Source organism: Pterocles gutturalis, unplaced genomic scaffold, assembly GCF_000699245.1.
Source record: "Pterocles gutturalis isolate BGI_N339 unplaced genomic scaffold, ASM69924v1 scaffold4644, whole genome shotgun sequence".
Lineage (NCBI taxonomy): Eukaryota > Metazoa > Chordata > Aves > Pterocliformes > Pteroclidae > Pterocles > Pterocles gutturalis.
Window position 1 is genome coordinate 1 of NW_010132987.1, and position 12,323 is coordinate 12,323.

General features: G+C 49.2%; 1 protein-coding gene across 1 annotated transcript in view; it reads right to left on the minus strand.

Moving 5' to 3' along the window:
* Window positions 1–529: 529 nt before the first annotated feature.
* Window positions 530–12,323, minus strand: part of FGF18 (fibroblast growth factor 18) — a gene marked incomplete at its 5' end in the record, with an annotated part of 17,558 nt that continues 5,764 nt past the window's right edge. Inside the window, one exon of the mRNA XM_010081050.1 lies at window positions 530–829. Within this exon, the coding sequence (XP_010079352.1) occupies window positions 563–829 (267 nt within the window). The remainder of the gene's footprint in view (window positions 830–12,323) is intronic.

A 12,323-nucleotide genomic window follows, 5' to 3' on the forward strand; every position in this document is an offset into this window, starting at 1 on the left:
GCAGGATCACGGAGCCGTGACACCTTATGTCATCAGAAAGGTTACAGAAGATCGATGCGTCGAGAACTCCACGGAAACTCAATCACTGCGGCACACACCATCTTGTCTTGGGCCGGCGTGCAGCAGACAATAAATAGATTACTGCAAACCGGCACTTTTTTGGGGCAGGGTCTCAGTAACTTTGGGAAAGAACTTTGGTTTTCTTTGGTTTTATTTATTTATTTTTAATAATTACTTTTTTTTTTGTTTTTTCTCCTCTGGGGATATGCTTGAAAAGTTGTCCTTTCCAAAAAAGCGAAATAAGCACCTGTGTGTCATCAACAACAAGAAGTCAATTTAAATAGAGCAGTTCATTTTGTTTTTCAAGTCACAATAAATCCCTAACAGCTTTTCCCCAGCGTTTGCCATCTAGTCTTTTATTAATTTTTTTTATTTTTATTTTTTTTTAAACACAATGTACAAAAATAGAGCTTCTTCCTTATTTTTTAATGTAAAAATATTCCTCTGGTGCAGTTTTTTTTTTTTTTGTGGTTTATTATTGTGACACTGTTTTTGTCTATTTTTAACTGGGGTTGGTGGGTCGTATTCTCTTAGTCCTCTTGGTGACTGTTGTGTACTTGAAAGGTTTCTGTATCTCCACTTGCCCCTTTGGGTACCTCTTCATAAAATGTACATCTTGCTGGTTTTCCCGGGTCTTGGGCCCTTTCCGTGGCCTCCCTTTTTTGGTGAATCCAACATACCAGCCTGAATATTTTGCTGACATCAGTGCCGTATAGTTGTTTTCTAGGACTTTTTCAATGAAGACACACTCCTTGCTGGTGCCATCAGGCTGAAAAATGGAAAAAGAAAAAGAAAAAAATTCATTATCCAAATGCAAGCTTAGTGACCAAAACCCAATTTGGCATAAATAAAATCATCACATCTGGACCTTGTTTTTGGTTCAAATATTATTCATAGAAGCTTTAACAAACATCAGCTGAAATAGAAATGAATTAAAAAAAAAAAAATGAAAGCATGAGGTCATAATTTCTTTTTTTTTTTTAAACACTCCTATCCAAGGAGAGAAAGATTTTTCAAACACAAAAGTTAAGCTTATCCAGTCCAGCTCCTTCAACTGCAACCAAAGCAAGACATTTAGCTTTGCTTATTCCATTTAGGAAATGAGGATGAATTGACCTCATACCTAATCAGAAAAAAAAAAGGAATCAGAACCTCATATGGGCCAAACAACAGCATTGCCCCTTCTGCCGCTCACTGTCCATATGTTTTCCGAAATGTCTGCAACCATAACTACCCAAACCCAATAAAATCATTAAAAGCCTTAGTCGCAGCCTTGCCAGCACCTTGAAAACTCTCCCCCGCAGCATCCCAGGTGCGACACCTGGCAAATAAACCGCGCATGGAGCTCTGGGGGTGAGCTGGAGGGGTGCCGCGACCCCTCTCCAGTCCCCGAATCCAACGGGTTATTTTGCAGCCACGCTGCACACCTCAGGCTCGGCTCCAACTCGCATCCCTGCACACCATCAGCAGCAGGAAGGGCTGTTCCCATGTCAGAGCAGCACCCTGGACACACCAGCATCCCACTGGCATCCCCCCCCGCGGCTGCAGCTGGAGGACCACGGGCAGCAGTGTCCTCAGCCACCAGACCCACCCCGGCTCCACTGCCCCAGGAGGGATGCCAGCGCCTGATTTCACCCTTCTCAGGGGTGGTTTCTCTTTGGCCAAGGGTTTTGTTTCTGGTGGCGGAGGGGACGCGGTCCTTCCCCTTTCTCCACCTTCCAATCTCAGCCTAAAAGCAGCCACCCAGAGCTGAAGTACCTGGCTTAGGGAACCATGTCCCTAAACTCCATTCTTCCTCGCAGAGGGAGCAGGATTAGAGACAGAACTGGAGGTCAGAAGCTCCTGAGCATGAGTGCCAATCCCCAACCACCCTGCAGCAGAACCCCGGCCCTGCTGGGATCCTCCCAACGCAGCCCAGTGCAAACCCCCCTCCCCACCACTGCCACAGGCTGCTCGCTCTCCAGCCGCTCGCTGGTTTGGGATTTTGGCAAACAGGGTGTATTGGGTTTGCATGGCAAGGCTTTGGTAGCAGGGGGGCTACAGGGGTGGCTGTGAGAAGCTGCCAGATGCTTCCCCATGTCTGATGGAGCCAGAAAATATATTTTGTCCTTTAACTGCTGGGTTACCGGTGCTGCACCAAGAACATCACGTCACATCACACATCGCTGTGTGCACCAGCACGCTGCTTTACCTGTCAGAAGATACTAGGGAGTAGATACAGGCTCACTTCAGCCCTGGATGTTGTCTCAGCTCTGAATGTTTTATGGATTTTGGACAGGGATAAGCGCAGTATGGAGCATCATACGGGACTTAATCTACTGCTCAGCAAAGTCAAAGGAAGGATTTCCATCCTTAGCCCAATCCAACTCCCCACTGAAGTCAAATAATGAGTTTTTCAGTACTGCAGGCCTATGCTCACTGCTATGCTTACTGTTAAACTCTCTCCATACAAACTAAAGAGTACCAAGCCCTCAGTCTTCAGCCATTTCACCCGTCCCATCCCTGGGGGGGCCAGGAAAGCCACAGCAGCGTGGCCAGCACAGCCCCCACCACAACGGCGGGTCCCAGGCTGCAGCAGCTCTTCCCAGGGCTCCTCTGGGCATGAGGGCTGGGATGAGGAGCACAGCCCTGTACCCTTACCACCCTTTCCGCCAGGCCGGATCAGCCTGCTCGTTCCTAGAAACCTTCCCAAAAAGTCCTGTGCAATCCCAGCAGAGTTAGCAGTGGTTTGTGGAAGAGCAGGGATCGCAGGACGGGAGGGGACCCCCCCCCGATGGGCTGGCTCAGGCTTCCCCGCACCTCTGATCCCCAAATAATCACGTACAAGCTACAAACGGAGCTGTGAGAAGGGAAGCATCAGGCAGGACAAACCAAGCTGGAATCACGCAGGCAACAACAGGGGAAAAGCTTCATCATCACCAGTCTCCAGGACCAGCCATCCCTCCCTGGCTTAATACCTTTAGCAGAGCTTCAATTCAATCAGTGCAACAATATGTGATATTTACCCTAAAACCATTGATGCACCATCCTGCCTAATGGGTAGGTCCCATTAAGGGGTCGGGGAGATGACAGTGACTTCTGCATCAACCATGCTAATCCAGGGGCTGTGTGCCCTAAACGTGTCCCCTACAAGGGGGCAAAGGCAGCCCTGCCAAAGGACCGGCCATCTCCAGGCTGGGCTGGGCACAAAGGTCTTTATTTTATCACCTGCAGTTGGAAGTTCACAAATGCTTTAATGAACGGCAGAACTGGGCAAAGCTCAATGGTTCCAGTTCCTGGAGGGGGTTGTTCTCCGAGCCCTGGGTTTGATCAAAGCCACATGAGTGGGGAAGGGGGAAATCAGCCGACACCACGGGGTTCCACCAGGTTTCAATGGGAAGCCATAAAACCAGCCCCAGGTTTCTCAGGGCTCAGGCCACTACAAACCCTTCCCCAATGAATGGCGAATTTTTAAACAATACCATAGCTGAGTTTCAAATCCACCCAAACCCAGGTGCTGATGAACCGACCGGATCCAGACCGCAGGGGGAGCAGGTAATTGGAAGGGCCGTTTCCCCCACGCTCGTGGAAAGGTCCTGGATTTGAGCCCCGACCCTGTTGCTAGGAGAATTAAGGCGTTTTCATGCAATTTGGGAGGTTTCCGCTTGTACTGCGATGGCAGTTTCTCACGGAAAATGAAGAGTGGAATGAAAAGAAAACGTGTGTAGGAGGGGGAAGTTATTCTATTAATAACAAAAAAGTATTTACTTATACCTTCAAATTTGCCGACAGAGCCTAAGACAGAGACAGGAGGTGGAGGAATAACAAGGTGCAACTTCAGGCCAACCTCAGGGCTTATTTGAAGTAAACAAGGCACGTGAGATAAAATAACTTCGTTCTGGAAGAGGAAGAGCTAAATGATTTGATAACACGTACAATTTACAAGTACCTGGAGATAAATCAGGATAAGGACCGCACTTCCCCAAACAGAGCATTCCTGTATGTGCTAGGACATGTCAGAGACAGACAAATGATTTTCAAACACTTTTGATTTTACAAAATGATGATAATTTTACAAGATGATTTTACAGCATCTGTCATAATCCTCAATAGAGTAAATCACTCACACATGTTACCTACACAGAAAGCTGGACCCACAGTAATCCATTAGGGGAAAAAGCAATTTATAAGGGTTTTCAATAATTGTCACCTTGTTTTCACCAGGTGCCCATCACTTAAGGTCTAATCATGTCCCTACTTAAATACAGCAAAATACTAATTGGGTTTGTCACCCATCCCCTCGCTCCCCCAAAGAGAGGAGGATGGAGGAGAAAAGGGAAACAGCTTCGGCCGAGCATCAGTCCCTGTTCCAGCCACCTGCTTGCCCTTCCCCAGGAGCTCCTTGTGCAAACTCCTGCTGCTGATACAGGGCTGAACCCTCTGCCGCCAGCCTCAGCCGGGAGATGCTGCCAAGCCGCATTTCGTACATACTTACTGTCAGGGTGCACCTTGCAGAGCGCTCGCCCTTCAGAACATGGAAGTTGATGTCTCGAATCATAGAATCACAGAATGGGTTGGAAGGGACCTTAAAGATCATTGAGTCCCACGCACTGCCATGGGCAGGGACACCTCCCACTAGCCCAGGTTGCTCAAAGCCTCATCCAGCCTGGCCTTGAACTGATTCTTTGAAATCAAGAGGAGTTCTGGAAAGCCTCAGAGCTGTGTGGGACCCGCCTGGCCCAGTGTGATGGCACTGCCATGTGATGGGGGGGGACCCATGCCTGGATCCACATCCCCACCAGCCCTGCAAAGCAGGGCAGGCACAAGGGCTTTGCAGCCCTGGGGTGTCCCACACATGCTTGGAGGATGAGCTGCTCCTGTGTTTTGCTCACCACCGTCCCACAGGCACCATCTCCAGGCAAGCTCCCTGCTCAGAGCAGGGCAAGATCTGTCAGAGACACAGCTCTGCTCCTGCAAAAGGCACGGGCTCTCTGCAAGCCCACACCTCCTTGTACCTGTGACGAGCCACTCCCGAATCCCTGGTTTTGCTCCCAGAGCTGCTGCCTGGCTGCATATCGAAGCCGTGCCACCGCAGAGGTGACAACTTGCAGCTCAGTTCTTCACACAGAAATAATTCAGAGCATTTTTTGTTTAAACCCACCCCAAAATAGCCATGGGAAGATGCGGTAGCCATTAGCCACACTTCTGACAAACATCTTATAAAATGCCTGATCTAAAAACCACCTTCCACAGCAACCCCTCAGGCATCACGCAGGTCTGTGCAGAGGTGAGGGAAAGCACGGCGATGCTGGCAGAGCCTGGGCAGCTGCCTCCGGTGTGGCATCTCCGGTACTCAGAGCTGGGGACCAGCCCTGGGCACAGTGAGCCGCTGCCTGGTGCCAGGGCAGTGCACCCCAGCAGCCCCAGTCCCTTTACCAGCCACGGCAGCCCAAGGCTCCCACTCCAGGCATCCCGAGCGTGGGGCGATTCACACACTACGGGCCAGTTCCACTGGCTGAAGGTGGCAGAGCTAATGGAGTTGCACTGGAGCCAGGGGCTCTCCCAGTGCCCTGAGCTGAGCACGGAGCAGTGCCGGATTGTTTGTGCAGAGCATTTGGTGACGGGCTCTCCGGTACTAAACGTGCAACATGTTGAACTGACACTAGAGCAGAATGAAGTGCCAAAGCATTTGCTGCTTCTACAATTACACTCCGGAGCGCTTTGGTGCTCCTGCTCTCCTTTTTATGACCCAACTTGGTCTTATTGTAGTTTGGCTTTCTCGTTTTAAGTTCTCCAAATGGAAAGGATCAAAGGGCTCTTTGTTGTCGGAGCAGGAGCACTCCCGCAAGCGAGGCATTACTGCCGCTAACAGCTTGCTGCTCGGGGGGAATTCGCCGCAGCCTCTGTGCCACCAGCCTGAGCCAAAGCATTAGCAGGTGCAGTGGCTGCCTCCGCCTTCCCCCTATTAGCCGGCCACGCTAAGCCACCTGAGCAGCTTTTTATGGGAAAGGGAGGCCGGGGCAGGTTTTCTCATTTATGCTTCACAAATCTGGCTCAGTGGGCACCGGCAAATCCAAACTTCACTCAGCTTTTACGGCAACAATAAGGTCGCACAAGAGGCTTGGGTAACACCACAGTGCGGGGAGAGATGCCTCCAGGACTGAAAGGTTTCTCTGTTTGCAAAGATCAGGGCACAAATTAAGCCCTACGAGCGATGCTGTGTTAAGCTGTTGTTAGCTAAGCTTATGTTAAAACACTTCCTCCCTGCTCAGACGATGCTCCGATGAGAAGCGCTCTGGGTAAGGCAACAGAATGTGCTGGTGATGTGCTGCAAATATTAACAAACACCAAACCATAGGAAACACCTCTGTGATGACCCGGGAATGCCGGCTTGGCACAGGGCACAGCGAGACTCAACCTTTCAAGTGTGACGGGGATGACTCTCCTGTGCAGTTATCACCTCGCTGCAAGTTCAGCTCCCCAGGCTCACAGTCAGATTGGGGAGATACAAGCAGGATCACTTCCCTCTGCAAGGAAAGCAAGCTCCCTCTTCCTAAAAATCCTGGAGCAGCGAAAGCTATTCCTCGAGCAAAAGATACCCAAGAGCACCTAGGCTTTTTGCAAGGACAACCCTGAAAATAGACCCTTTCTGCATCTGCCTGCTCCTCCGCAGACAGAGGGGGTCCCAGCAGAGGTACCCCACTGCACTGGATCTCCCGCCGCCCCCAGGTGCAAGGTACGCCCACTGAGCTCAGCAATTATTTCAGAGGTTTGCTGAAAATGTCCCTCAAACGCTGGCACTGTTGGATTCACACACTGCATTCCACAGAAGAAATCCTGCTCTATATTTCCCAGATTTCGGAGCAGTGACAGCAGGGCAGGCGGGGGTTTCCAGAAGGTGTGTGGCTTGGTGGTCCCACTAAGCCACTCCTGAAGCATCCCCAGCTGAGGACCACAGCCTGGGGCACCCAGCATCACTGATGGCCCCTATAAAGCCCCAGAGCTGTTTACGCAGCGTGTGCCTAGTGCCATATGAATTTCAGGATGCGTATTAGTTCTCCGCGGTTTTACACAAGCTCAGCTCAAAGGCAGAGCTCAGACTCGCTCCACATGGGTTGGAAAATCCTGAGTGGAAGAAGGTAAGGCAGGAGCTATGCTAATGTCGCAGCTTTTAGCACCGCCACCTCTCCCCCCATCACATGGACACCTCTCACAGGTAGGTCAGAAAGTGTGACAAGGAGGTGGGGACAGCATTGCTGTGGGAAACATCCCCCCCCCACAGCACAGCAGATCTGAGCCCAGCCATCCTCCTGCACTTTCCAGGCATTATCAGCACAGATCCATCACCAGCATCCTAATGCTCAGCGTCCTGGATTTATGGCAAGGCATCCTCACCACAGAGACACCTCTTGACCTGACTGCACATTCTCGCTCCTAAGGAAATCGGGGAAGCTGCATCTATAACTGCCAGGAGTTACTCAGCTCCCTGCGCGGCTCCTCCAGCTCTCTGGCCTCTGAACCTGCACAATCCTCCGAGGGAAATGCTGAGGAGTCGTGATGGGCAGTTCAATAAAAGTGTCTGCCAGCGCAGCGGAGAGGTTAATTATGTATATGGGACGTCTAAGTGCACTCACAAAGCAGGGGACGTAACACAAAACCCATGTGGAGGAGACTCTCCAAAGAAAGGGTACGGCTCCATCTGGGGGCCCAGTTTCAAAGCAGTGTTGCCCATCCTTGCACCCCCCTGCCCATCTGCACTGGGGGTACACCCCATCCCTCTGCACTGCATGCAAAAACAGGCACGGTCTCGCACACGTGAGATGGAACGTACAGGCTTCGCAGAGCCCTGTCCCGGTTTGTGCCAGAGCATAAGCTGCAAGAAGCAAAGAAGGAAGAGAAGTGCTTACTTGCATTCAAAAATCCCACTTTTCTAACTGACGTCTGTTCAGTGACCCTCACATTGCCCTGGAAGAGTGGTTTGGCCAAGGATGAACAGGAAGATACGGAGCTGGAAGGAGTGTTTGTATGGATGAACCAAGCAGGGCTGAGGCTACATCAGGACGTGCCTCCTGACCTGCTCTGTCCGTCACAGGCACATTTATTGCAAACAGCATGGCAGGATGGCACATATCCATAATTAGAGCAAACTAGGTTGGCTTCAACTGGGAAGATGGACATTTGGTTAACAGAAATTCCTGTCTGCATCTCAGAGAACTATGGGTACTTATTATTCGTGATAAGAAATGTCAATCACTTTTTAAATGCAATTTATGAAACCAATAGAAAATTTAGGAAAATTTAAGTCAAAACTGCGGGTTTCCTGCAACTACTTCGGAGATCTGACACCACAGGCAGGTTTCAGATGTAACATCTGAGCAGATCTAAGACATCTACCATTGCCTGCACCTACCTGATCCAGTTGCACGCGTGCTTCTAGGCGCTAACCCATGCTAAGAGCTGGGAAGGCATTTTCACCCATCCACACAAAGCACACCCTGTTGGTTAAATGCAGTGACAGGGTTCGCAGCGTTTCCTTCCAGAATGGTCATTTTCAGTCTCCACCAAGACTCACAGGCTAGTCCTGAACTTTCTGTAACAGCCAACTAAGAGCAGCAGGCTATTTCGTGTAGGCTTACATTCATCATATAGGGACCTATGACACTATAGGAGAAGTTTTTTTAAATTGTTTAAAGTATCAGGTCTAGACAACAAGTGGAGTAAGAACACGGGACTGTAACAGTTGCTGAGCCCATAGCAGGTGTGGGAAGACTCAGGTTTGTACACATTAAACAAACATATGCACTAAGGTTTAAAGTTATCGTTTCAAACAAGTGCAATCTCATTCAGATGACATTCTGGTAGTGACACCAGTTGCCCTGGGGCAAGTTTAAATCAGTGGAATTTAGGACCAAGAAAGGTCATTGATTGTGCAGGATGGCATTATTTCTCTTCATGTCAAATTATATTGCTAATAAAAAGGAGAAACCCATCCTCAAATCAAGTGCCATCCATAAAAAATGATCATCAAGAATTGTTCCAAACCGTGAATTACAAACTTCCTTCTGTATACAACAAGTGCAAGGCTGTTAGGAACACCTAATATCTTTAAGTATCCAAAAGATAATGTATGAAAATGTCAACAACAAAAATATTTTTAAGCAAGATCTACTTTTCTTTGACCTTAAATGCATTGCAATGGCCATAGTAAATGGACTATCTTTTGCTGCTGTTGGAGCATAGGCTTTATTCTCCACTTCAAAATTAGCCTCCACTCTCTACTTCGTCTCCAAAAATGACACTCAAGACCAACAAAAATTGTACTTGGGAGATAAGATGCTCTGAGAAAAGCAATTAAATACAACTTGATCCACATGTCAGCACAAGTCACATATAGCACACCCTCTCTACCCAAACAGGGTGAGGCACAGCCAGGACTCAGGGATCCCCACTCAATAATTTTAATTAACATTTAACCTTAGGGAACTGAAATATTCCAACGTGACTCACAGCTGCAGCCACCAAGAAACACAGGGCACAGGATGTTAGCAGCTTTATGGTGACACTTACTCCTTGAACACAGAAAGGATTAAATTAAATTGGAGGAGGCTTTGAGCAACCTGGGCTAGTGGGAGGTGTCCCTGCCCATGGCAGGGGGCTGGAACTCGATGATCGCAAGGTCCTTTCCAACCCAAACCATTCTGTGATTCTATGATGATTCTATGATGTGTGGCAAAGCTGCTAAATATGAATCCAACCCCAGCAGCACACTGTGGGCTTAAATGTGCTTAATGATGGTCTCCATTTATGAAACCTGTGACCCAAATCCATCAGACCATGCAGGTAAAGCGTACACACAGCGGTAACAACTGACGGGCAAAGGGAAGACGTTGGTAAATCACCTGCGTGGTAGCAGATGCCTCTCCCCCCACTCGGTGCCATGAATACCACCATGTCTTCTGACTCAGACAGCCTTCAGGGCTTGGGCATCCAAGCTTACACACACACATTCCCCCTGAGACCAAGATCTGTTAAGAATTGATGCAGTTTCTAACCATTTGTGAAATAAAAGGGTCTTCTCCATATAAGCCCATTTCTTCCATTTCCTCAACCTCTTGAGCAATGCGTGAGCCCAAGCACCGCCAGCCTCTACTCTCCCTGCAACACCGGGACCAGCCGCCTGCTTTCCCACACCACCACAAAACATCTAAACTTCTTCCACAAAAGTCATTACCCGTGTTCACATCATTTTCCCCTGTCCCCCCCACCTCCAGAGAAGCTTCCATGCAAAACACCGCCGTAAACAAACCGTCACAAACGCAGAACCAGGACAAGGCCCATTGCTCACAGCAAATATTAACACTGCAAAGGTCCGGTGAGCTCACACAAACTCCCACCACTTTGAAGGACCCACTGCAGCACCAGAGCCAATCCCCTTCTGTGCCAGGGCAACCTCAGTGCAATAAACACTGGAAAGCAGTTGCACTGGGCTCAACCATAAACGGCTTCTTGGGGATCGTTACACGGTTGGGCCATCCAGAGCAAGGACTTCTGGAAAAGTCGGGGAACGCTCGGCACTGCCTCTGCCCGAGGGCAGGAGCTGTTCCAGTGGGGCTCCTGTTCTCTGGCTGTATAAACCCAACCCAACTGAACCCACCACAGGCTTTGACACCCCAACCTGGGCTGTGACACCCCAACCTGGGCTGCCTACGGCTTTACCACAGAGCGCAGAGCCACCCCAGCCCCTTAGGGAAGGTGCACTGTGAGGTCTGGCCAGCTCTTAGCGCATTATACCCACCGAGAAGTAACATGGCAAATTATTGTGTCCACATACCCCAAGACTGCGTGATAACAGCATCCCTACTGTGACATCTAGCAACCCCTCCTTGGGGACTTCTTCTGACACATCTCCAACACTGTAAAGATTTGAAACAGCAACAAATGAACCAGATCATACAAATGCCACCAGCATCCACAAAAGTTTGAATGTGATGCTTTGGGTAGCCCAGAAATGGGAAAGGAGCAGCTGTGAAAGGCTGCAGTGTTACCAAAAGCCTCACGATATTTGGGGGCTGAGAATGGAGGATTGTGATGGCTGACATTAGCTTCCACTCCTGCTTTTAGTTTCATGAGAATCTCGGCTTCTAAGTTTTCAGAACAATAATTCAAAAAATTTTACACCGGTTGCAGGAAAAAGCCTGATTAAGTGAATGCAGAAGATCCTAATGGCTCAAGTGAGAGAAAACTGGTTTTGTCATCTCTTTGCTTTTAAGACCTTTGCAATCCTGCAGGCCCTCATTCAAGGCCCTTGGACACTGGAGGCTGGTTTCAGACCAGGTCCCTGTTCAAAATGTGACAGGGTCCAAGGCTGCTTGGCTCCAGGTTCCATCGAAGGCGTTTATTTAGATGACTTAAACTAAAACAAACTCACAGGGGAGCAAAAGCCTGGGAACAGTTCACTTTCAAAAAGGACCAGTCCCACCCTATATGAAGAACCAGACTGCAGTTCAAAACGAGATCTGAGCGAGATCCAGCAAAAGCCATGTCAAGTTCTGCTTTCACATGGGATGCCAAGTCAGAATAGTTTATCGCTGAACATGTCACAAAGAGATTCACAAAACACACGCTGTTAAACCCGACACCCCACTAATTCTGGTTGTGTTTTTGTTGCAAATTCAGCATTCAGCCCCAGAAATTGTTCGGTTTTACAAGCTGCTTTCAAGCAACCCAAATACTGTGCAACTCCGGGAAAAATTCTGGATAAGCATCAAAACCCTGGGAAAGTCAGAGTTCTGCCCCAAATCCAAGATGCAATTAGGCATGGTTTTAAATATACAAGCTGAGGAGTGCAAACACCTCATCTACTGCATCAAAGTTTCAAACTCCGAGTGCCCCTCTGCCCTGGCCACCTCCTGACATCTTTGCAGCACATTCGGCTGTTGAGACAGACCCTGGTGAAGGCAGGCACTGGGGAATACTCATGGCCAAATGCCATGCAGGACTTGGGAACCCAAAGGGCACCGGGCTCGGAGCTCATCCCTGAGCCTCCCTGGATCAGGCGGACACAGAGCCCTGGCTTTACAGCAAGGCCCTGGCTTTACAGCAAGGCCCTGGCTTCCCATCATTGGTGTTCCAAAGGTAGATTTTCCAGAAAAGTCAACCACAGCCTTGACCTAAGTCAACTGATGACAACACTGGTCCAGATACACTGCTAAGGCGGTGGAGAACCCACCTGGTGTCTCCTACCCAGCTAAGTCCCCTAGTCCTACTAAGCGTAGCCCTGCTGA